The sequence below is a fragment of the Nipponia nippon genome, unplaced genomic scaffold, assembly GCF_047370975.1.
Source record: "Nipponia nippon isolate SJK-2023a ecotype South Korea unplaced genomic scaffold, ASM4737097v1 scaffold_21, whole genome shotgun sequence".
In the NCBI taxonomy this organism is placed as follows: Eukaryota; Metazoa; Chordata; class Aves; order Pelecaniformes; family Threskiornithidae; genus Nipponia; species Nipponia nippon.
The window spans coordinates 1,521,725-1,545,104 of NW_028262338.1; the positions used below are offsets into that span (position 1 = coordinate 1,521,725).

The 23,380-nt window shown below is 59.7% G+C and overlaps 2 protein-coding genes across 9 annotated transcripts; one reads left to right on the forward strand and one right to left on the reverse strand.

Annotated features, from left to right (window-relative positions):
* Positions 1–230: 230 nt before the first annotated feature.
* On the forward strand, positions 231–15,991 carry RELL2 (RELT like 2). 6 transcript variants are annotated; one of them, XR_015705327.1, is made up of 9 exons: positions 1,180–1,827; positions 4,853–5,066; positions 6,764–6,829; positions 6,907–6,973; positions 7,283–7,471; positions 12,495–13,065; positions 14,972–15,014; positions 15,325–15,522; positions 15,760–15,991. XR_015705327.1 is itself a non-coding variant. In XM_087760244.1 (8 exons), the coding sequence occupies exons 2-7, from the start codon at positions 4,859–4,861 to the stop codon at positions 15,011–15,013; spliced, it is 1,143 nt and encodes a 380-aa protein (XP_087616370.1). In that variant the 5' UTR covers positions 231–379; positions 4,853–4,858; the 3' UTR covers position 15,014; positions 15,325–15,991. The 6 variants fall into 6 exon arrangements, 5 of the variants coding, with proteins under 5 accessions (XP_087616370.1, XP_087616369.1, XP_009467758.1 ...); XM_087760244.1 differs by lacking the exon at positions 1,180–1,827 and adding an exon at positions 231–379 and having other exon boundaries at positions 15,325–15,991; XM_087760243.1 differs by having other exon boundaries at positions 15,325–15,991.
* Positions 15,992–16,029: 38 nt separating this feature from the next.
* FCHSD1 (FCH and double SH3 domains 1) lies at positions 16,030–21,852 on the reverse strand. 3 transcript variants are annotated; one of them, XM_087760241.1, is made up of 19 exons: positions 21,739–21,852; positions 21,318–21,415; positions 21,013–21,058; positions 20,069–20,142; positions 19,666–19,810; positions 19,453–19,589; positions 19,313–19,376; positions 19,078–19,206; positions 18,793–18,915; positions 18,615–18,710; positions 18,423–18,530; positions 18,225–18,329; positions 17,771–18,001; positions 17,606–17,689; positions 17,337–17,493; positions 17,001–17,206; positions 16,782–16,878; positions 16,638–16,705; positions 16,030–16,488 (listed from the first exon to the last, which is right to left on the reverse strand). In XM_087760241.1, exons 1-19 carry the CDS (start codon positions 21,760–21,762, stop codon positions 16,423–16,425), a joined length of 2,058 nt encoding a protein of 685 aa, XP_087616367.1. In that variant the 5' UTR covers positions 21,763–21,852; the 3' UTR covers positions 16,030–16,422. The 3 variants fall into 3 exon arrangements, with proteins under 3 accessions (XP_087616367.1, XP_087616366.1, XP_087616368.1); XM_087760240.1 differs by having other exon boundaries at positions 18,423–18,710; XM_087760242.1 differs by lacking the exons at positions 21,013–21,058; positions 21,318–21,415 and having other exon boundaries at positions 18,423–18,710.
* Positions 21,853–23,380: the final 1,528 nt, after the last annotated feature.

Genomic DNA, 23,380 nt, shown 5'->3' on the forward strand with positions numbered 1-23,380 from the left:
TGGGACTCGTCCCCTTCCTGGGAGCAGCCCCCCGAGCTGGGAGGGACAGGGACTGCCACTGCCGACTGTCACCCGGCCAAGCAGCCCTCCCAGGTCCCACCCCGCCAGGATGCAGGTCCTCCCGACCTCTGGCAGCCTCCAAAAATAACCTGCCGTGGTTGGCAGGGAGTGGGGACAGGGAGGCACCGCCAGGCAGGCAGAGAACAAAAGCTGGGTGGAAAATTGCCGTGTACGAAAAAGCAGCCATGGAGAACGGGGGAAAAACCCTGAGCCTCACCCGGAGCCGGCGAGGGACAGGGACGGGGCCGCACCGCGGGTGACACCGGTGGCAAAACCCTGTCCCCCGTGGGCTGGAAAGAAGAAAGGATGAAAGGAACAGGTAGTCTTGCCCAAAGGCTTGGAAAACAAATTAGCCGAAATTGGTGCTTGGCAAGGACCTGGTCCTGCCGGTCTCCTGCCCAATCGCTTCCCACAGGCAGGAGGTTGGGGACGAAGGATGCTGCGCTGGAGGCAGGCTGCCCAGACCACCTGCAATAAAACGGGGTTTCAGAGAGAAGCAGGCAAAGGGCAAGGACCCCCAAGGGGCATGCCAAGAGCTGGCTGAGGATGGAGACCATGGCAGGTCGGCGCTGGGATGCTCCCTGGCTTCTCGGCGACAGGATTTTGATGCTGGGTAATAAATGTACGGGAGGGAAATCCCTCAGCGTACAGCAAGGGGAGCTTCATGCGTGCATGGCCCAGAGTGCGTGGGATGGCGCTGGCAGGGCAGCAAGGTGACGGTGGGATGGCATGGGATTTTGGGTGTTGTCCTGGCCGCAAGCAGGCAAGAGAACCAGTGTCAAGGTGTGATTAAATCGTGGGATTATTAAATGATGCTTCTGGTTGGATCTGCCACTTACTGCGGGGACGCTGCTCCCTCCGTGCCGCTCCTCGTGCGTGTTTCCCTCTAGGATGCTGGCTCCCGAGCACGGAGCAAGGATGCTCCGGGGGAAGCCGGGACCCTCTGGGCATGACCCCACAGGGCAGAGCTGTGGTCGGGGATGCTCAGAGCTGCGATCCCTGGCACAGTAAGCACTGAGCCCAGCACCCACCATCTTAAATAAATAGGCTTTAAACGTGCTGAACAACAAGGGTGTAGCAGAAAATGCGTGGAGCACGCTGACGTCTCGGCAGGGGCTGTTCACTCGGCATGACGATCGCCCGGTCACCGTTCCACAAGGTGCTGCCACCAGATAGCATCCAGTTGCCGCTCTGCAAGGTGCTGCCACCAGATAATGTCCAGCCCAGGCCACCAACCTGCCCCAGTGGCACGGCCGAGCCGCCTGGCTGGGGGAAAGGGAGACGAGGGGAGAAACGCATCCCTGCCTCCGGTGGGATTCACTTTGCTGGCTGAGCTTGCTCTCTGGAAGCTGGGTCATCTTCACGGGTCTTGGAGCAGTGCAAAGAAAGCATCGGAGAGGGATATTTTTAGATGGTCTTTGTGCTCACAGAGCAAAAACATGCTGTGGTTTAAAGGCCATTAGCTTGCTGGGGATGCTTGAAAAACTTCAATAAGGGCTTAAGATTCAGTAAGATGTTTGACACGATGGGATGCAGCATTTTTGCACAGATGATGGCAATTTTTGGCCTGAGCATTGTAGCGGAGACCCTAGGAGGAGCCTGCCCGCAGGATTGCTGGAGCCGGGCAATCTGGCCTGTTTAGCTGCCACGTGGACAACCAGCGGGGCCGGGACGGACGATCCCCTGAGCGGGCGCGTTCACATTGTTTGCGGGGTGACGTCTGTCATAAAGGCTGCGGAGGAGGTGCGGGAAGGGTGCGGACGAGAGGTAACGTGGCAACACGCTGGGACCGGAGCCGGCTGCGGGATGGGGCAAGGGGGGACAGTACTGTCCTTCCACCCTCTGCTCAGTTGCTCCATCCCCTCCCTGCCCGGCCACCTCTTGGCCAGGTGGCTTAAAATTTAAGGACTTCCAGGCAGTGTCATGAGAGGGAGCAAAGCCTCCAAGGTCCCTCCAGGATTCACACCTGCACCCACCAGGGACCCCTAAGTGGGTGACCTGGAGAGGAAGGGCAGGGGGATGGTGGTGGTGAGTGGAGCAGGCAGGCAGCAAGTGGGCAGCCGCCTGTCCCGGAGCTGTGGCTGGATTGCTGTTGTGTCTCAGCTTGCACTGCCTTGGCTGGTGGGGTCGCACAGGATGGGAACAGGAGCTGCAACGGGGGCAGGAGGGGACAGAGGATGCAGAGCCCAGCCTCTTGACATGCCACGAGCATCCAGCCTGCAGCCATGTTCGTACCTCCCCAGCACGGTGTGGGGGTTAGCCCCACGTGGGGACCAGCCCCACTGGCCAGGATGGACACGGCCAGCCTGTTTGGGAGGGAGAGCTCAGCTGCGTGGATTCACGCCTGCCATGCTGGCTGGTGTCAGGGCAGAGAGGAGCTGTGTCCTCTTTTTTGGGTCACCTGCAGGGTGCTGCCTGGGACAAGGCTCACAGTCTGGCCATAAAAGTGCTAAGGGGGTCCCGCAGTCGGATGAGGACGAAGCAGCCCAGAGGGATGCTGAGGCTGGGGTGGTGGAAGCAGGACAGAGACTGGGAGCATGTGATGCCTGGGGAGAGCATCAGGAGGAGAAATGTCATCAGCTGGGATAACCCAGCTGCAGAGCCGGGTGGGAGCAACTTGACGGTAGTGGAGCCCCCTCCTCATCCCAGTTCACTCCACGCAGGGCTAGGATTTGTTCCCAGGCGGGCTGCTGCGCCGTCTTCCGTCTCCCTGTCCTGCGCCCCCCAGGTTGTGGAAATGTTTTGACACCAGAGGCTGTGGGAAAATGGGAATATTCTCTCAAAGCAGGGGGGGCTGAGCAACCCGGGCTCGTTTTGCCTGGCATGGCTGAAGGCTGGAAGGGGGGTAGGGTGCAGCAATGTGTTGGGTGGGCGGGAACGCCTGGGAGGAGAAAGAGCGATTTATTGTGCAGAACAGCGTGCGTGGGCACGAGAAAAAATGGGAATAAGCTCACCATGACTGCATCCCCCCTGGGGCTCTCCAGGAACCCAGTCCTGCGAGGTCACCCTCTTCAAAGAAACAAGGGCAAGAAGTAAACCGCCTTTAAGGTCTTGATCAACTGAGACTTGCATGATGTTGCAGCTTGTTGGTCCAGCATTAGGACACCTCTCCTCTCCTGCAGCCCTAGCAATGCATGGCAGAAGCAATAAGTCTTGCTGCCCATGGTCTTTTCTTGCCATAGTTGGGCCATCTTAGGGCCTGTCTCCCTGCCAGGACAGCAGACAGACAGGTGGCACCTGCGATGTGGTGACCTCCTGAAGGTATGGTGATGGAGGAGGGTCCTGGGCTCCTGGGAGTTGACTCTTGGTCACTTGTGGAGAGGGGCAGGAGCCCTCATCATCACATAGGGTGGAGATGGAGAGGGAGGTCGTGGGACCACCATGGCTGGAGATTTTGAATGGCTTATCCATCCTTTTTTCAGCCAGGAGGGAGAAGCAGTTGGCCTGGGGCAGGGTGTTGGGCTGCAGGGTCTCCTGGGGCTCCTTTTCCACTGTCTCCTTGGGTGCTGTGGTCACGATGCCGGTGTCTGCACCCCTCTCCCCCCACACACGCTGGTGTGGGAACAGTCCTGGTGTTGCTGAGACCCACTTCCACCCCTCTGCATTCCCATTGCCATGGCTCAGTGCCCTAAAAATCGCCGAGAGCTTTGGAAAGGAGGGTGCTAGGGGAAATTGGAGCTGGCTCGCGTGAGGGTGAGGCTATTTGCCCTGGGGCGGGCAGCAGCTTGCCAGCACCGGCTTCCCTGAGCGGCACTCCTGCTCACTCCCTGCTGCAGCTGCCGGCATTTCCCTGAGCTTCCCTCTGCACCTTCATCCGCTGAAACTGCTTCGGAGAGATTTTTCCGGGGTCGGGACAGGCGGGTGCTCTCGCTGGCAGACAGTGGCAGGCTGCCGCGGCAGACAGAAGCAGCTTGGCTCCTTCCAGAGGAAGGAAGGCAACCGGGAGCCGGGGGGCTGGAGGATGCTCGCCGCGGTGCCCAGCCACGGGAATGCGGGGTTGCTAGGAGGCAGGTGAAGGTGAAGAGGAGAGTGCTGCGGAGGACCGCAGGCCCAGGTACCGCCGCAGCGGGGATGGGGGACAGCTGGGGGAGACCTTGCCTGTGCTGGGAAGCAGAGCTGGCAAGCGGGTGGCTGAGCTCTGAGCCCCTGGGAAGGGAGATGGGAAAGCCCAGGGGAGCCGGGGCGGAGGGAGCGAGCTTGGTTCTGTGGGAGGACGATACGGGAGCTGCCGGCCGGCTCGGCCCTCCGCCAGCCCGGCTGCCGCCGCTCCCTGCCTGCCCTGCCTTTGCCTTTGCCGGCAGAGGCCCTCGGCTGTGAGTAGCGCGGGATGCAGGGGGAGTGGGCTGGCACGGCTCGATGAGGATGCTCATCCCCCCGCAAGGGCGAGCGGGGTGATGCTGCCTGCTGCAGAGCCCAGGGGAGGCCGGGGGAACGGTGCCCTTGGGAAGCCACCTGCAAGGGACGGGGGAGCACCGCAGCTCGGAGCCAGGCGGGCCTGCGGGGATGCTGCTGCCGCCACCACTGCCCTTGGGATGGCTCTTGCCGGGTGCGTGCGGGGCAGCGGTGTCCTTGGGAGACCGCATTGAGCCGCCTCCAGCCTGCCCTCTCTTCCACGGGGGCCCTGCCACGATGGACCTGGTGGGGCGAGAGATGAGCCCTTGGCAGCCCACCCTGAGCCGGGAGCTGGCTCTAGCCAAGGCAGATGGGAGGAAGAGGATGGAGAGGATGGGCACGGGGAGCCTGGCAGGGGGTGAGCACTGGGGTCTCTGATCTGCCTTCCCCTTTCTCCTAGATCCGCATGTCAGACCAGAACAGCACCGATGATGGGGAGTCAGACCCCCAGCACAGCCTGTCTATGGTCTTCCTTCTTGTCCTCGTCTTCTTCATCATGGGGCTGGTGGGTTTCCTGATTTGCCATGTCCTGAAGAAGAAGGGTTACCGGTGCCGGACTTTCCGGGACGAGCTCGACCCAGATAACAAAGATGTGCTGGCGGAGCTCCAGGCCAGTGAGTGCTGGGGCGATGGGGGCTCAGTGGGGACTCGGGCACTTTTGCTGGTGTGGACTGACGCTCCTTAAACATGCTTCTGGGATGTGGGCTGGAGGTGGGAAGGTTACCCATCACACGCCGCTGGGTTGGAAAAAAGGGATGGGGTGGTGAGAGCAGTGCAGTGTTCCCCAGGGATTTGGGAGCATGTGGCCCGGAGAGCCCTCTGATCTGCTGGCTCTGCAGGCTGGTGAAGGCTGCTGGTGCCAGGGAGGTGGAGCCCGTGTCTGGCCCTTCCCAAAGTGGCATTATCACCAAAAGATAATTCTGGTCAACAGCCAGGACCTGCCGAATCCCCAGCACCTGAATTATAACCCATGTCTGCTACAAGGAAAGCATCCCCAGGCAGGGCACGAGCTGTCCCTCTGCCCCTTTGGCATTAGGAGGTCCAGCATGGGGCCAGCATGGTGTTTGCTATCAGTCGTGTGCTCTTCTAGTCCCTGTTGTGCTCATGCAGGCCAGAGGAATAGGGGTGTTTCCTTGGGATCTCTGCCCCACGCTGGAAGGGGACCTTTAGGGGTTTTTCCATCGCTTCAGGCCATCGTAAGTGGCTCTTGGGTAGCAGGATTCAGAAGTCACTGCAGCATCGAGCATAGGTGCAAGCCAGATCTCAGTTCAAGCAAGCTCTGTCATTTAGTGTTTTCATGAGTCTCTGCTGAAATGAAGACACGTTCCTCCGGCTGCTTCCTTGCCTGAAAACAGCCAAATGGTGCTACATAACTCCTCTGGCTCCTCTATGCCATCGACAGCACCCAGGAGGGTCAGCACCTCCTGCTGCCACTTCTCATGCACGAGAGGGACACGTGGCTCCCTCAGCTTGCCCACGGATGCAGCGGGAGCTTCCAGGCATCCTTGGATATGCTACTCTGGCTTCAATGACTTGGCTGCATATGACACAGAGACAGAGTCTGAACCTTCTAGGATTGGCTTTGCCCGCTGGAGTTGCCACAGCCCAGGGAAACATCTCTGTGGGCTTCCAGGAGCGCAGCAGCAGCCCCTGTCCATGCTCTCTGAGGCAGCTGCCTACCAGACTACAACTCTGACCTGCTCGCAGGAACATATAACACTGCAGACTGGGATGAAGGTCAAGTCAGCCAAGGCTCGTGCCTCCAACAGTGGTCAGAAGCAGGCTGCAATGAATGCTGGGGATGAATACGACAACGGAGCAGACACTGAGCCAAGTTTCCCCAGCATACTCTTTTAAGCTTCTAACAGTGCGTAGCTCTGGGGCTTTCTCCATCAGAAATGGTTTCTCCGTATTTAATAGGCCCCGGTGGGTTTCTTTTCTGTGAACTTGTCCTGAATACCCTTGGAGACTTTTAGCACCCACAGCATCCTGCACCCAGGGGCTCCAGAGCTGGACTGTCCCCACAAGAAACCTTCTCTTTGAACTTGTTTTGAACCTTCTTCCCATTAATTTCACGTGATGCTCCCCAGTTCTGAAGGAACAACACAACCCCCCTCTCCCTCCACACATGGCTGCTGTTTTAGCCATTTCTCTTCCAGGGTGAGGTATCTGGTGTTCCCCAGAGTCTTCCCAGTGTGATGGGGGACACAAGGCTTCTCCAACCTCTCTGTCGACGCGGCTGCTCCTGGGGAGGGACTGGTGAGCTGAGTATTTGAATCCCAGCCCTCAGTGCCACATTTTCTTTTTTCAGATGAAGAGGAGGAGCTGAACGAGGACACTGTGGAGAAGATTGTGAGATGCATCATCCAAAATGAAGGTGAGCATTTCCTAGGGCTGGCCCAGAGACATGCTGACCACTTTGGCTGACACATTCCCTTTTTCCTCTCTCTTCAGCAAATGCAGAGGCCCTCAAGGAGATGTTGGGGGACAATGAAGGGGAAATCCCAGTGCCAGTGCCCAGGTGAGGGAAGCCTATACCAGCTTGTAGCTCTTGCAGAGTAAGGGAGAAGCAGCCTTTGGGTATCACCTTGGCCTGCTGACTCTGCAGTCAGCCCCTTTCCAGCTTGTTATAAAGCATCTTCCCAACAAGAAGTCCTGTTCCCCCACAGTTTGCAATGAGTGCTTCACTCCACTGTCAAGGGGAATAGCCCTTCTCATTCCTGTCCTCCCCAGAGCTGCTGCTTCTCAGGACTTGCCACAGTGAGCCTGCACCAAGGTTGGGAAGGCTCCTCCAGATAATATGACCTGTCATATCCTTCTCCTATTGTAGCCTTTGTCCTCATCGTAACAGCCAGGACGGGGGCCCACCACATCACCACACAGTGCATCTGGGCTCCACGCAGGCCCCCTGCATCCACTGCAGCAAGAGGAAGAGGCACCCACTGCATCGGCAAGGACGGTCCAAGGATGGCAAAGGCAGGATGCACCCTGGAGAGACCACCGTCTTCTCAGTGGGCAGGTACTTAAATGAGCTTTGCCAGACATGGCCCATCTGCTCTGATGGACCAAGCATTGCAGAGAGTCTTCTCAGTTTCCCTGTTGTCTTCCCCTTCCCTACTTGCCCCACACCAGGCACCCTTTTGCTCTTCCCTGTTTAGATGCCCCAGGAGTAGGGCAGCTGGGAGTCCTGAGAACCCAGGTGCCTCCTGCACCTGGAAATGCCTGTGGTATGTGGCAGGCCATGACGCACCGGTGGCTTCCCTCCTCCTTCTCCGGGAAGGTGACTCAAGCCTGTCTTGTCCTGCTGACTCAGCACTGGGCAGAGCCCCAAATCCACGTCCTTTCAAAGCCTGCTGTCCCAGCTACATGCGAGCAGGGTTCTTGCTGCCCAACAGGGGCAGTGACCCCAGTTTTAGGAATCTCATTAAGAGGGGGAGGAGGTGACAGCAGGTCCCAGATGCAAGTCACCAGCCACCACCTTCAGAATGAAAGAGTGGCTATGCTCCTCCAGGTCGTTGCCTCCAACGATGACTGTAATTAGATGCCATGGGAGGAATAAAAGAATAGGGGAGTGTATCCAATACTTCGCACAAATACTCTTCCAGTCCCCACCTGGTCTCACCTCAAGGGACTTCCTGAGCTGCCTGTGGTCTCTGTGTAGTCAGTAACCTTTAGTACAATCTGCAGGCTTGCCCAGGTTGCCCTACTCCCCAGCAGAAAGCATGCACAAGACTTTTAGCAAGGTCTTCCAGGGCTCAGCTCTGTACCACCATGGTGACCAGAACAGGGTGACAAGCAACTGCTAGTCCCTGGATGGCCACTCTGGTGAGACACAAAGCTCTTCTTGTGCTCAGATGCTGCAGCAGGTCTTCATTCGGGGCCTAAGCCTTGATGGAGCTCCATGTTGTGGTCCAGAGAGACAGTCCTTTCATCACGATGTTGAGCCAGAGTGGGCATCGGGGGTGTGATTTTTTCCACCATCACAGCTAGGAGTCTCAGTAGGGAGGTGAACTGGGGGCTTTACGGGGAGCTGGTAAAGGGGAGAGACATGCTGGTCCTCCCCATGCTGAACTCCAGCTAAGATCACACCTTCTGGAGACCGACAGCTTCCTCTTTGCCCGTTGCTATCAGCTGTCCTTGGTTTAAGGGGTGGTATTTGGTAAGCCAGATCTCTGCACAATTGCATATTCATGGCTAATCTCATTCCCTGGCCGGTACCCAGCTCCATCCACTCCTCTGGGTCCTTCATCCATGCTCTTCTCAGTCTCCTCTCACTCACCCCTGAGTGCTGGACAAGGTGCTCTTCTTTCCTAAAGGCACTTTCCCTCAAATCTTGGTTTCCTCTCTTTATACTTAATATCCTGCGTCACATCAGCCTTCTCCATGGGACAGTCATTACATTTCTCCAAGGTTATATTTCAAAAGTTTCCACTTCCTGAATCTCCTTGGTGTGAGGTCCAACTGCTAAAGGGCCTATGTGCCCATAAGGTACAAAGCTACCTCCAAATTTTGGTTCTCATTTCCAAGCTGCCCCCTTTGCTCTTTCAGATCCTGGATGACTTTTCTGGGACTGCTCTTGCTGTGTCTTATTTACTGTGAATATCCTCATTGCACAAAGTACCTCAATTTGTGACTGATCCTACATACAAAAGCTCCTTTAACCCAGCCCTTCTGTTGCAATCCTCAGGTCTTGTTCCTCTCTTTTTTTTGCTACTGCTTTTGTTTTGGACACAGTGGTTGAGAGTCCATCCCCCTTCCCTATTACCTACTCATTGACTGAGTCTGGTCCCCAGCTAGTAGGCAGATGCTCATTGCTAAAGGAGTGGAAAGGAGTGAGATTAGTGGAAGTCCACCATGATCATCAGGGGCTGGAGCATGTGGCGTGTGAGGAGCTGCTGAGGCAACAGGGTTTGTTTAGCCTGGAGAAGTCTAAGGGAGGGATCTAATTGCTCTCTAAAACTACTCAAAAGCGGTGGGGGGAGTTTAAATGAAGATGGAGCTAGACTCTTCTCAGAGGTGCACAGGGAAGGGCAAGAGGCAATGGCCAGATAAGACTCAAGGAAAAACTATCACCCTGAGAATGGTGCAGCCCTGGGACAGCACCCAGGTGTGGAGGGATCTCCATCCTTGGAGATTTCCAAAACCTGACTGGATGGGGTCCTTGGCAACCTGATTGAGGGTGGGAGGTGGCCCAGTTTTGAGCAGAGGATTGGACTGGAGACTTCCCAAGGGCTTTTCCCACCTAAATTATTCTATACTTCTGAGGTAATCAGGGTTACATAGAATCATAGAATTGTTTAGGTTGGAAAAGACTTTTAAGAACATCAAGTCCAACCATCAACCTAGCACTGCCAAGTCCACCACTAAACCATGTCCCTAAGCACCACATCTATCCATTCTTTAAATACTTCCAGGGATGGGGACTCAAACACTTCCCTGGGCAGCCTGTTCCAGTGCCTGATACTCTTTCAGTGAAGAAATTTTTCCTAATACCCAATCTAAACCTCCCCTGGTGCAACTTGAGGCCATTTCCTCTTATCCTATCGCTTGTTACTTGGGAGAAAAGACCGACCCCTACCTCGCTACAACCTCCTTTCAGGTGGTTGCAGAGAGAGATAAGGTCTCCCCTGAGCCTCCTTTTCTCCAGGCTAAACAACTCCAGCTCCCTCAGCCGCTCCTCATAAGACTTGTGCTCTAGACTCTTCACCAACTTCGTTGCCCTTCTCTGGACAGGCTCCAGCACCTCAATGTCGTTCTTGTAGCAAGGGGCCCAAAACTGAACACAGTACTCGAGGTGTGGCCTCACCAGTGCTGAGTACAGGGGGATGATCACTTCCCTCATCCCACTGGCCACATTATTTCTGATACAAGCCAGGATGCTATTGGCCCTCTTGGCCACCTGAGCACACTGCTGGCTCATGTTCAGGCGGCTGTCAACCAACACCCCCAGGTCCTTTTCTGCCAGGCAGCTCTCCAGCCACTCTTCCCACAGCCTGTAGCGTTGCATGGAGTTGTTGTGACCCAAGTGCAGGACCCGGCACTGAGCCTTGTTGAACCTCATACAGTTGGCCTCGGCCCATCGATCCAGCCTGTCCAGGTCCCTCTGTAGGGCCTTCCCACCCTCCAGCAGATCAACACTTCCACCCAACTTGGTGTCATCTGCAAACTTACTGATCCCCTCATTGAGATCATTGATAAAGATATTAATATGTTCTGTTCTCTCATATTATTGAATGATTTACCAACTATCTTAGCATTTTCCCTAAACCAGTTGTCAGTGGCAGAGCTCATCCACCAAAGCATCTGTGTCCTTAGCCCAATCAGCTGCAGCATGTCACATCCTATTGAATCAAATGCCTTAGCGATGCTGACTAGACAGTCAGCCAATGTTTTTCTGCCTTTCCCCTCACCATCCACAGATTGGTTACGTTACCTCTTGTGGCCCCTCCAGTCCACACCCTGCCTGCTCCTTTGAATCTGTTCCCGGCTTTTCCAGGCTGACATTGCTCAATAGCATTACCAAGAAATGATCCTGCCACTCGTACCTCCTCCCCATCCCTCTTCAGGACTGGAATGTTCTCTGGTCTTCCCAAATCACAGTGCTGGTGCCATGACTCTAAATACCTGGGTAGACCTGAAAGGTCACATTTGCCACTGCTTGGCCTGACCCAAGCAGTCCTGTGGGTACCTTGTCCAGAGCTGGAGCACTTCTCTTCTTCACCCTTCTGGTCATGAGCAGCTCTTCTGACTGCAATGCCGATGAATTGTCCACAGATTGTAGCCCAATCCTCAGTCTGGCTGCGGTCTCCTTCATCTCTGGCTTCTCATTTGGCATCTGTTCTTATCTCTTGGACCTTTCTTCTCAGCTTCTTCCTTCAGGATGGCCGTACTGCCATTTGCTTGACCTTTGGGTCTTGTTCTTCTTTCAACCCTACCAGTGCTTGAACTATGCTGCTGAAATTGCAGCTGAACCTCAGCAGAGCCAGGGCCATCTGCAGCTTCTTCGTGTGTGACTCAAGCGCAGGGAGAGTGGTTGCTGGGTGAGTCATGGGCTGCATGAAGTCTCTGTGGTGGGATCTGCATTCTTTGGCTGGTGGACACCAGCTCACTGTGGAAGAGATTTCCGTCTGCTGGTCCAGCAGTGGCTTGCATTGCTTACGAAGAGGAATCACAGCATTAGTCACAACCAGCTCACCTGCAATTCAGACTTTTAGGCTTTGCCTATATGTTACCCCTCACAAATCTCAAAGTTGTGGTAGATCCCTAACTTCTCTCTTCTCCCCAGGTGCAATATTGCATCACCTCTGATTATAAATGCAGCCTTTGTGGGTGTCAGACCAACTTCTGCAGTTGTTCTCTTGCCTCCCCTGGAGCTCTGAGCTGTTACCCAGTACATGGTGGAGCACTGGTGAACCACCTAGGTACCATCCATCACTCCAGGGGATGGTGCACAAGGTGCTCTGGCAGATTTTAGCCAAACAACTCCTCCTGGCTTTTGATCCCTGTACCTAAATATAGCTTGCCCTACCAAAACCCTGTCCCTGCCTTCACTTAGGGTGCACTGCCTGCCAAAAACTCTGGCTCTTGTTCCCCTAATGGCAGTTGGTCACTGGGTGCAACATGCACGTGGCTCTGCATGGCAACATCCCCAGGCTCAGACTGCTTGCCTTTCACCTTCTGAATCAACACCTGAGTTTCTGTACAAGCTCCTGTTCGTACAGGTTGCATCTCAGAGCATTTCTAAGAGCTGCAACCCATCTTGCTGCATGGAGGACAGGCCAGCAGGGTCTGCACCAGCCAACATCAGGACTGACCTTTTTATCCTTCTCTTTCTGTTTGTTTTGCCAAAAATGAAGGGGAAAATGGGGTTAAGTCAGTAGGGGCATGGCTAGAGTGGAGGTGTTGAATGGGTCTGAAAGGCTGGAGATCAGCACCAGTCCATGACAAAGAGAGGAGAACTGAGGCTGCAGGTGCAGGCAAGCTGGAAATACAGCTGGGAGAGAGGAGGGAAGGGATTTTGATCCAACCTGCCCCTATTCCAGGTTTCGTGTCACACACATCGGGAAGAAACCCACTTTCCACGAGCAGCAGGATGGTCCCCTGCCCGACGGCAGCCGGGAGCCGAGCACGGAGGAGCTGGAGCACAGCAGCAACCGGCTCCAGCGGGAGCGGGCTCGCAATGGGACTGTCCCCACGGGTGGCCTGCAGAACGGAGCCGTCCAGAAGGGTGCCCAGAGCAGCAAGGGTGGGGAGCAGAGCCGCTCCACCACCCCAGCCCCAAACACACCAGCCAGCTCCGGCACTTGTGACAGCAGGCGGGCGGGCAAGGGGTCCAGCGTGGCAGGCTCACTGCAGGATGCTGGCACTGCTCCGGGGAGTGCCAGCCACCAGAGGAAGCTCCTGAGCCATCGGGTGCTGGGAGGGTCAAGTCCCAGCATCCCAGGAGAGCTGGTGCAGGAAGGAGCCAGCATCTGCCTGGATGAGACCGGACTGGGGTCGGCAGATGAAGTGTCAGATATTCATGGGAGCCTGAGTCTGCATGAACAGGCTGATGAGTTGGGAAGAGACGACAGCAGCAGAAAACAGCCTGGAGCAGAGGACATGGGGCAGCAGGTAGGTTCCTCCTCTTCCTTGTCCCTGTGTGGTCCCCTGGGCTGGAGGGTTTGAAGCACCCCGGGTCCTGCTGCCGACAAGATCAACCAGCCCAAGCATGGTGGTGTGAACTGTGCAGCAGGGACAGACGAGCCGAGGCTTGCACCAGTCTGACTGCGGTGTGGGATCTGCCCTGTCCTGCCCACCCTGTGTCTGCTTACCTTTTTTGATTCCATTTTCCCATCCATTTTCTAATGTTTGGGACATGCAGAGCCACCGTGACAGTTCCCACCCTGCTGGTACCTGCACTGCAGGGGAAAAGGCAGGTCACTGGTTGACTTGCATGGGGGATGCTGCAGACGCACTGCCAGCTGCCTCTTGGGCAAGGGATGCATTTTCCTTTGTGGCTGGGCTATTTGGGGACATCTGTTGGGATTACTTTTTCCTGCCCTGGGGGAGCTCTGCCACTGCATATAGTTCGGTCTCTCCAAAACTGTAGCCTCACTGCAGTGCTGGGGCTCAACATGGCCAACAACGTACAGGCAGGGACAGATGTCTCCAGGAGCCTTTCTTGCCTTGAAGTCTGGGAAAAGGTGAAGCCAAGTGGTCATTTCTTGGTTGTTCTTCCCTGCTCCAGAGGGGCTGGTGCTGGCTGTGCTCAGAGAGGAGGACAGCGCACCCTGGCTGGTGCTCCCAGCACCCTGGTATCTTCCAACCTTCCCACCTGACCGCCTTGCTGGCAGTGCTAGAGAGCTCCAGGGCAGCACTGGCGAGGACACCATTTGCTTGGCCATCAATGGCCCCCGATTTGGGGGATCTGCTCCCTGCTACTGCCTTCGGGCTGTTACCACTGAGCATTTGCTGTTGGTGGTGGTAGCAGGTACCCAATATGTTCATTCACCTGTGTGCTCACCCGTGGTTCTGCAGTTGGGAAAAGACAATTTTCATGGAAGGGGGCTGGGGGAAAGCACCTGGTGCGATGTCACCTCACTGAGGCTGCACGCACTGAGCAGCCCCAAGAGCTGGCCTTGGCTCACCCTGCAAAACCAGCACCCGGGCACACGTGGCAAAGCCCCTGGAAGAAAAAGGAAGCAAACTGTCTGGGTGAAAATCCTGGCGTGCTTCAAAGCCAGGGACATTCCCTGCGGCTGGGTCTGCTTGAGCTCCATGGGCTGGGCACGGCACGTGCCAGCAGCCCTTGGCAGGGAGGTGGGATGGGGCAGGACTGGGTCAGCGTGGGAGAGCCCTGGCAAGGGTGCCTACCTGAACGTAGGCTAAGGAAAAAGCAGGAACTGTGTTTATTGTTTCCCTCTTTGCTTTCTGGTGACTGGGCTGGAAGGTTAGAGCTGTTTTGTGGAGAAGGGCAGCCCAAGGCAGCCACACAGGACAGAGCTGATGGGCTGTAGCCCTTCTCCAGAGACCTGGAGAGGTGGTGACGGGTCCTTCTTCCTCCCATGGCCCACTATGCCTTGGGTGATGGCTGTGGTCTCTCTGATCACTGAGAAAGCAGTTACATACAGGGCAAGCCCAGGGACATGGTGATTTTTCTCCTCTTTGTCCCCTCTGTGGCGCCAGGCTCTTGCCTTGGACCCTGCACCAGGATTGGCATGTTGCTTTGATGTGCTCCATGACATGAGGTCCCAGGAGAACGGTGACGGGACCTCACTGGGACGTTTGTCACCAAGCCCTGGCACCACTTGGACACTCCCTCATCCCCTAAGTCCCAGTCAGGGCCACCACGAGGGTTGTTAGCTGCTGCTCAACATGCCCTGCATGTGATGGGGAAGGGCAGAGATGGTGCTCGGGCTGTAGTCAGCTCCTGGAGCCTCAGCGGAGTTCTGCCCACTGGCCCATGAGTCACTGCTGTGGCCGACAGAGACCTGGCCAGCAGGAGCACTGACGTCCACATGCCTTCTCCATCCCACAGGAGCCCAGCACCGCAGTGCAGGACCGAGGAGCAACCGTGTGACGTGAGTGCTCATCCCCAGCCCCTGGGGCGATGTCCGGGGTGGGGTGGGAAGGCACTGGCAGTGTCCCTGCCCTGGTGGGTCACAGCCTGATGATGGAGAGAGGGTGAACCCCTTCTCCAGGAGGGTTGGTTCCCAATGCATTGCACCCTGCATGGGCAGGTCCTCTTGCCCGCATGCCCAGCCACAGGCAGCGATGCCAGTGGGTAGCTGTGCCAGCTCCGGACAGACACAGGGCCAGGACAGCCTGGTCACAGCTGGCAGGGGATGCCACAGCCGTGGGACAAGTCCCATCCTGTCCCTCTCCCTGCAGCTCCTCTCCGCTCCTGGCTGGAGCATGGACGGGAGGCATGCAGCCCCTGGCCCCCATGCCGGGCTGGGGGATCTGCTGTGGGGGGACCGTGGGGCAACCGGCCCCGGGCGAGCAGCTACGCGCTTGGCATGGCCGGAGCAACGCGCCGATGTTACAGACAACCGCACTCGGTGCCAGACCTCATCCCATTGGCAATAGGTACCTGACTCCCACCCACCGCACCTGCCCCGGAGACCCTCCCGGGGGACCCTTGGGCCTGGCAGGGGCAGGACAGCACCCAGTCCCTGCTGCCTACCCGGTCCCTGCAGCCCCCCAGCGCTGGGGGAAGGATGCATCAGAGGGGGCTGCAGTGAGGGGCAGGGACGGAGGCAGAGGCTCGAGCCCCTCCGGGGCTGGGGACAGCACCCCCACACCCACCCGGCACGTTCACTGCAGAGCACAGCCACCCGGGCACCGCCGCCACGTAGAGCGGTCACAGGCACAAATCCTGCACTGGCGAGGGACCCTGCAAGTCCCCAGGAGATGCTGGCGGAGAGAGGAGCCTCCAGCCCCATCCCAGCACACGAGGGGCCGGAGCCCGGCCCTGGGGGCAAGATCACACCTTGGCTGGGCCAGCGGGCAGCCCCAGTGTCCGCGGCGAGCTTTGGTGTGTAACCACACTGTACATAGACAAGCTAAAACCATTAAAGCTGCTGAACCCCTCGGCAGAGTCAAGTGGCTTTATTGGGGCCCAGCCCCCACCTGCCCATTCCTGCCTGCGGGGAGATGCCCAGATGCCCAGGGGGCAGGCAGGGCCCTGGGGCTGGGCCCCCCAGGGAACCAGGGCTGCACCAGGGGTGCACCGGCAATGGCAGGCAGAAGGCTGGGTGAGATGGGGCATGGCCATGGCACTGAGCATCCCGATAAAGGGGCTGCCAGGATGCCCCGTGCTCTATAGGAATGCAAGCGATGCTGGGCAGGATGCGGCCCCTGGAGAGACCAGCTCGGGGCGTGGGGCAGCGCCAGCCCCTGCTGCCAGGACAGCAGCCCGCAGGGATGCAGTGGTTCACTTGGGCGAAGCTTTTTGGGGAGCAGGGAGGGACGGGGACACCCACAGGGTCAGCTGAAGTGCAGTTCGGGGTCAGGCTCGGGGGCTCTGCTGGGCGGTGGAGGGGGTGCACGGAGCTGTGGAGGGAGGAGATACCCTGCCACCACGCTGAAGCCGCTCGCCCTGCTCCAGACCCCCCTAAAGCACATGGGTGGCACCGTCCCCCGTTATGGGAGGGCTGGGGCAGGTTTTGGGGGGGGCACAGCATTGCTGTGATGGGGCTTACCGGCCGGAGGCGGGTGGCTGCCAGGTCCGGAGAGCTCTGCCCGCTGCCTGTGCCATCCTGCCTGCAACCTGGAAGGGCCCAGCAGCTCAGCCCAGCTCTCCGCCTGCCCCCCCCAGCCCCTTTCCCAGCACTGCCGGCACTCACCTCCCAGCAGCGTTTCGGGAGAGGCGCTGGGGGCCAGGCTGGTCCCAGGCACAAGGCCAGGAGGGGAGAAGGGTGGTGGGGATGGTGACGGCAGCTCCTGCAAAGACAGAGCCAAGAGGGATGGGAACAGCAGGGAGGGCATCCACCCACCAGCAGCCACAGCACAAGATGGGAGGCTGCCCCACGCTGAGGGGATGTGGTGACCCTCTTGCCACTGACCTGCCCGGCTGTCCCCTGGCCCCCGGTGAGCTCCTCCACCACCAGGGAGGGGAAGACGCCGATGCGGCCGTTGAAGTCACCCGTCCAGAAGCCGTCGTCCACCTCGCCAGGGGCGCGGGGCAGCACCCGGATGATGGCCCCCTCAGGGAAGCTCAGCTCCTCGGGGCTCTGCCCCTCGTAGTCGTACAGGGCTCGCACCAGCCAGGCTGTGGGGAGGATGCGGTGGGGGGCTCAGCACCCTCCGGTGCTGCTGCTGTGCAGGGCCTCAGCATCCCCTGGGCACCAGCCCCGCGCAGATGTCCCCCTCCCCAGGGAAAGTGACACACCAGCACCCACCTCCGGGCTCCAGCACCAGCTCCGCAGCCATGATGTTGGAGAGCTGGCGGTGTAGGGCAGAGGGTCCTGGGGGGCCAGCCCCAGCCCCTGGCTCACCGCCCAGGGACAGCAGGTACTTTTCGGGGACGTAACCGACCTGGCCTGCCTTGTTCCGAGCCTGAAGGGGCAGAAACCGTGTGACCGTCCCAGCCCCTGGGGAGGGGACAGCCCTGGGGACCTCCAAAATGTGTCCCCCCTAGCCTGGAGGTGGGGGCTCAACCCACTGTCACCTTCACCCACTCCTCCGCGTCGCCGTCCTCGATGACCTCCAGCTCCTCGCCCTGGGTGATGGACAGCTCGTCTGCCTGGCAGCCCTGCAGGGGACAAAGTGGCAGGGAAGCTGGGGGTGCCGGCTCTGGGCAGGCAGGGCGAGGGGCAGGCAGCCATGGCCATACCTGGTACCCAAAGATCACCCGGCAGGTGTAGGGGTAGGTGCGGGCAGCGGGGCTGGGCTCATCGTCCTCATCTGGCTCGTCACTGTCCTCATAGTCGTCGAACTCGGCTGGATCCAGCCCTGCAGGCGCCTCCTTACCCGCCCCCACCACGGCCCCTGCCAGCCAAGTGTCCACGTCCAGTCCTGCTGCCTGCAGCAGTGCCAGCCGTGCCTCTGCCTTCACCCGGCTGACCTGGAAGAGCCGGGGGGACATTGTCAAGGCCTAAGGGGACACCTATGGGGTGCAGGGACAGCCCAGCCAGCCTCGTCGCCCCTGGTCCCCAGTGTGGTTGCCACAGTGGCAGAGCATCCCCAGCGTCGCATCCCTAGCCACCACACCTCCCCATCCCTGCGTCCCCCACCCTGGGGGTGGCAGACCTTGAGGCCACCCTGAGCCTCCTGCCTGGGGGACCCACCTCTGCCTTCCGGATGTTTTCCCTCGCTTCTTCCATCCGCCGCTCCAAGGTGGCCACCTCTGTCTCTGCGACCTGCTGCCGCCTGGCCTCCAGCCGCTGCAGCACCTGGGTGGGCACCCGCAGGTCAGTGGGGTGGTGAGAGCTGGGGAAGCCTCTCCTTGAGCTCCCCCATGCTCCATGGGGAAGGACAGCACCCACCTCCTCGTTGTGTGCCTTGTTTTTGCGTTCCCGAGCCACCCGCGTGGCCCAGCGTCTTGCCTCCTTCTCCAGGCTGGCCCCGTCATCCCCCGGTGGCAGCAAGCACACCTGGGCGAGGGCAGGGGGGCTGAGAAGGGGCTGGCTGTGCGGACCACCCCCCCCGCCCTGCTGTAATGTTCCCCCCTCACCTACCTCCTCCACCCCAGTGAGCTGGAAGCGCTGCTCGGGGGCCAGGGCGAAGGTGGGGTGGTCCTGCAGGAAGAGGAGGAGGTCCTGCTCCCGGCACACCTGCAGCAGGGGAGCAGTGTGGGGCCAGGGGGCTCGCCTGTCCCCCCCTGCGCCCCTCTGCTCCTGGGATGGGTGCCATTACCTGCACGGATGCCTCTGCAACGCCCTGGAACCAGTCCCGCGTGGCCCGGCAGGTCTCCACCTCCGTCCGGCTGGCCACCGACAAGTGTTCCCGCAGCCGCTCATAGAGGTCACCATCCAGTGCCTGGGGGAAAGAGGGTGGGAAACCCCCCTGGCACTGCCTGACCCCCCAGGGCAACCAGCTCTGACCCCACACCAGTGGCACCTGACCCTTGCAGTGGCACAGGGGAGACGCTCCTTGTGGGACCCTGCGGAGGGGATGCGGAGGGGTCCAGGCAGCTCTTACCTGCATGGCGGCGGGCAGCTCTACCCGCCAGTAATGCTCCAAGTGGGCAGTGGCAGACACCAGGGCAAAGCCGTACTCGTTCTGCACCCCTGCAAGCTGCCTCGAGTGCTCGGCCAACCGCGCTGAGAACTGTGGGGACAGGGAGAGTGGGGCTTGGCGATGGGTGGGGGCCACCAACCTGTGTCCCTCCGCATCCCTGTGCTTGGGGACCCTGCCGGCCCCCCACGCTGCTGACCTTGGCACTGAGTTTTTGCAGACTGGCCTTGGTGTGAAATATTCTCCGGTCACTCTTCCGGAGCCTGGGGAGGATGGAGGGGGAGACGTCAGACCACCCTGCGGCCACAGCAGCCCCCCACTGCTGTCCCCTCTGCTTACCGAGCCTCCACGTCGGCTGCCTTGTCCTTGGCCACCTCGCTGCTCCGCTGGAGGTGGGTGAACTGCTTCTTCGCCTTGTCCAGCTCCTTCACTGTCTCCAGCAGCTCCGCCTGCGCCTTCTGCAGCCGCTCGATGCCCTGCAGGGAGCGTCAGCTGTGGGGGGACAGCTGTCCCGACCGCCCGGGCACGGGGGACATGTCCTTGCCCCAGTACCTTCTTAAGCATCCGCTCCTTGGAGAGGCGGGCAGTCCGGGCGGCCTCTGCAGCGAGGGCACGGTAGCTCTCCGAGGCGGTAACACGGACCTGCCCGGCGTGCGCAGTCCCCTCGATGACACCCTTCCAGACAGCAACCACGCTCCTGCGGGTGTTGGGGTTAAGACAGGACAGGGTACTCTCCTGCCTCCCTGCTTTCGGGGATGCCCGGCAGGACAACCAGCACACCCAGCCCCTGTGGTCCCCACCGAGTCATGTACCACATCCTTGGGGACATCCCACCCCGGGCTGCATCCCCGGGACACTTGAATCCTGGTTGGCATTAGGCATCTCCCAGCTGGGAGGGCCACGGATGGACACAGCCAGCCCCAGCCCCTCCTCCCCATCCCTGTCCCCAGCTCACCTTGAGTCGCCGGCCTCGCTGCGGCCCCGCTGCCAGTCTCTCTTCACAAACTGGCTTGCCAGCCTCTGCAGTGCCTGCAGACAGACCCGTCATCACCGTGACTCCCCAACCCCACCAGGCACCCCAGCACCCTGCTGTCCTGCTTGGGGGCTGAAACTGGCCTCCCCCAGACTGGCTGCTCACCTTGTGGGTGTCCCCAGAGCAGGGGACACACACACACCCCACAGTGGCTCGGTGTCAGCAGGGACCCCATCCCTCTCCCCAAGGGAAAACTTTTTTGGGGAGCAGCCACCACCACGAGAGGACCCCCCCGCTGCGGCTTTCGGGACAGAGGACCAGCAAGGGGACACCAGCGAGGGACACCGGCTGCAGAGGCAGAGCAGAGGAGCCCCCAGCAAAGCCAAGCGCAGCATGACCCCAACCCTGGGGAGACGGTCCCCGCCCAGCCTGGGGAGGGAAGAAGGAGCGGGGTGGCATGGTGCCTGGCTGCAGGAAGAGGGGATGCATCTCTGCTGCAGGGTGTCCCCAAGGGATGCTGCAGGGATGTCTCACAGAGCAAAACCAGGCTCTGGCATTTAAGAGCAGAGCCCTGTGATGACCCAGCAGACAGCAGCGCCAGGCAGTTTCCTTCCCCTGTAAGGTTTTCCCTCCAGACCCCCAAAACACCCGAGGTTTGGGCCATGCTGTGCTCAGCAAAGTACCCCAGCAGGTGCCCTAATGTGGTTGGTGTCCCTTCCTGGCCGGGAAAATGCCGAGCCCATCCACCACCGGCCTCCAGGGCCGACATGGAGCACCAAGCCCCGTTTTGCTCGGATAATTTCCAACGCTGCCCATTGCCTGTGTGGGGCCGTGCCCCGCTCTGAAACACCCCGCGTGGGAAGGACAGGGCTCGGTTCTCGTGCCTCCCTGGGCCATCGGTCCCAAAACCGGTGGCACCTCCTTACCTGCCCATACTCCCTGTCGATGGCAGCCCTCTGCTTGCTGTAGGACCTGCGGGGAGAGGGCACGCGGGGCAGGCAAGGACCCACGCAGGGGGGGACAGGGACAGGCCACCCTTGCCATCACCCCCCTGCCACCACCCCGCACTGGGATGTCCCCATCTGGCCACCCCCGGCAAGTGACGGAGCCCACGACCTCGATGCAGCATGCTCAAGGTGAGCCGTGCCTGGCAGGCTGGCCCTCACCCCACGCATGGGATGAGCTGGCCGGTCTCAGCCCGTGGGGGGACACACACGCGTGGGGACCCTACCTGATGTCCTCCAGCAGCTCGGCATCCCGCTGCTGCTTGCCCTGCAGGCCCGAGAGCTGCTCGAGGAGGTGGACCCGCACCTCCTGGGTGAGCTTCACCTGCGGGACGGCACCGCTCAGCGCCCGGGGACCGCTGCGGCCCCGGCCGGGCTGGGATGCGGGGGGCGTGCACCGCCCCCGCCGGCCTCGGTACCGGTCTCAGCTGCCCCCCTCTCCCCGGGTGCCATTGCAGGTGCCCAGCCGCGGCCCCGCTTCCCCAGCCCCGGTCCAAATCCGCCGGGGGCGACTCCCGATCCCCGCTGCAGGACCCGCCGCCGGTCCGCCGACACCGATGGAGGACCCGGTCCCGTTTCCCCGGTCCCGATCGCTCCGTCCCGCTGCCGGGACCCGCCCCGGTGCCTCCCCCCCGTCCCCCCGCTCACCTTGCGCGGCGGCGGCGGCTGCATCGCTGCGCTGCCCCCGGCGCCGCTCCCGGCCCCCGGCCCCGGCCCCCGGCACCGCCCCGCGTGTGCGGAGCCCGGAACTGCCGGGACCGGCCCCGCCCCGCCCTCCGCCTGGCTCCGCCCCTCCCGGTTCACCCGCCCCTGCAAGCCCCGCCCCCCGGCAGGACTTGCCCCGCCCTTCTCCCCGCCCCCTTCCCAGACAAGCCACGCCTCGCGTCGGACAAGCACCGCCCACCGCGCCAGGCAAGCCACGCCCACCGCTGTGCCCCGCGCGCCGCCTAGTGGTCAGTGCTGCACGTCCCACAGGAGCGCGGGGAGATGGGGCCATAGGGACACGGGGAGATCATAGAATCATAGAATCATAGAATCATAGAATCGTCAAGGTTGGAAATGACCCTTAAGATCATCGAGTCCAACCGTCAACCTATCACTGCCAAGTCCATCTATACCATGTCTTCAAGCACCACATCTACCCGTTCTTTAAATACCTCCAGGGATGGAGACTCAACCACTTCCCTGGGCAGCCTGTGCCAATGCTTGACCACCCTCTCAGTGAAGAAGTTTTTCTTAATGTCTAACCTAAACCTCCCCTGGCGCAGCTTGAGGCCATTTCCTCTTGTTCTATCACTCGTTACTAGGGAGAAGAGGCCGACCCCTACCTCACTACAACCTCCTTTCAGGTAGTTGTAAAGAGCCATAAGGTCTCCCCTCAGCCTCCTCTTATCCAGACTAAACAACCCCAGCTCCCTCAGCCGCTCCTCATAAGACTTGTGCTCTAGACTCTTCACCAACTTTGTTGCCCTCCTCTGGACACGCTCCAGCACCTTGATGTCCTTCTTGTAGTGAGGGGCCCAACACTGAACACAGTACTCGAGGTGCGGCCTCACCAGTGCCGAGTACAGGGGCACTATCACCTCCCTAGTCCTGCTGGCCACACTATTCTTGATACAGGCCAGGATGCCATTGGCCCTCTTGGCCACCTGAGCACGCTGCTGGCTCATGTTCAGGCAGCTGTCAACCAACACCCCCAGGTCCTTTTCTGCCAGACAGCTCTCCAGCCACTCCTCCCCCAGCCTGTAGCGTTGCATGGGGTTGTTGTGACCCAAGTGCAGGACCCGGCACTGAGCCTTGTTGAACCTTATGCAGTTGGCCCTGGCCCATTGATCCAGCCTGTCCAGGTCCCTCTGTAGGGCCTTCCTACCCTCCAGCAGATCGACACTTCCACCCAACTTGGTGTCATCTGCAAACTTACTGAGGGTGCACTCGATCCCCTCGTCCAGATCATCAATGAAGATATTGAACAGGACTGGCCCCAGTACTGAGCCCTGGGGAACACCACTCGTGACCAGCTGCCAACTGGATTTGACTCCATTCACCACCACTCTCTGGGCTCGGCCGTCCAGCCAGCTTTTAACCCAGCGTAGAGTGCACCCATCCAAGCTGTGTGCAGCCAGCTTCTCCAGGAGAATGCTGTGGGAGACAGAGTCAAAGGCCTTACTAAAGTCCAAGTAGACAACATCCACAGCCTTCCCCTCGTCCACTTAGTGGGTCACCTTGTCATAGAAGGAGACCAGGTTAGTGAAACAGGATTTCCCTTTCATAAACCGATGCTGGCTGGGCC

What these genes read in the sequence shown, in the direction of transcription:
- FCHSD1 (XM_087760240.1), bottom strand. Translation starts at nt 21,762, where the DNA reads ATGCAGCCGCCGCCGCCGCGCAAG. An exon ending in AGCTGCCCGCCGCCATGCAG is followed by an intron (nt 18,916 to 19,077) that starts GTAAGAGCTGCC and finishes TCTTTCCCCCAG; the next exon opens with GCACTGGATGGTGACCTCTA. An exon ending in ACAAGGCACACAACGAGGAG is followed by an intron (nt 18,330 to 18,422) that starts GTGGGTGCTGTC and finishes GTGCCCACCCAG; the next exon opens with GTGCTGCAGCGGCTGGAGGC.
- RELL2 (XM_087760243.1), top strand. Translation starts at nt 1,591, where the DNA reads ATGCAGCATTTTTGCACAGATGATGGCAATTTTTGGCCTGAGCATTGT. An exon ending in GCTGGCGGAGCTCCAGGCCA is followed by an intron (nt 5,067 to 6,763) that starts GTGAGTGCTGGG and finishes TTCTTTTTTCAG; the next exon opens with ATGAAGAGGAGGAGCTGAAC. An exon ending in ATCCCAGTGCCAGTGCCCAG is followed by an intron (nt 6,974 to 7,282) that starts GTGAGGGAAGCC and finishes CTCCTATTGTAG; the next exon opens with CCTTTGTCCTCATCGTAACA.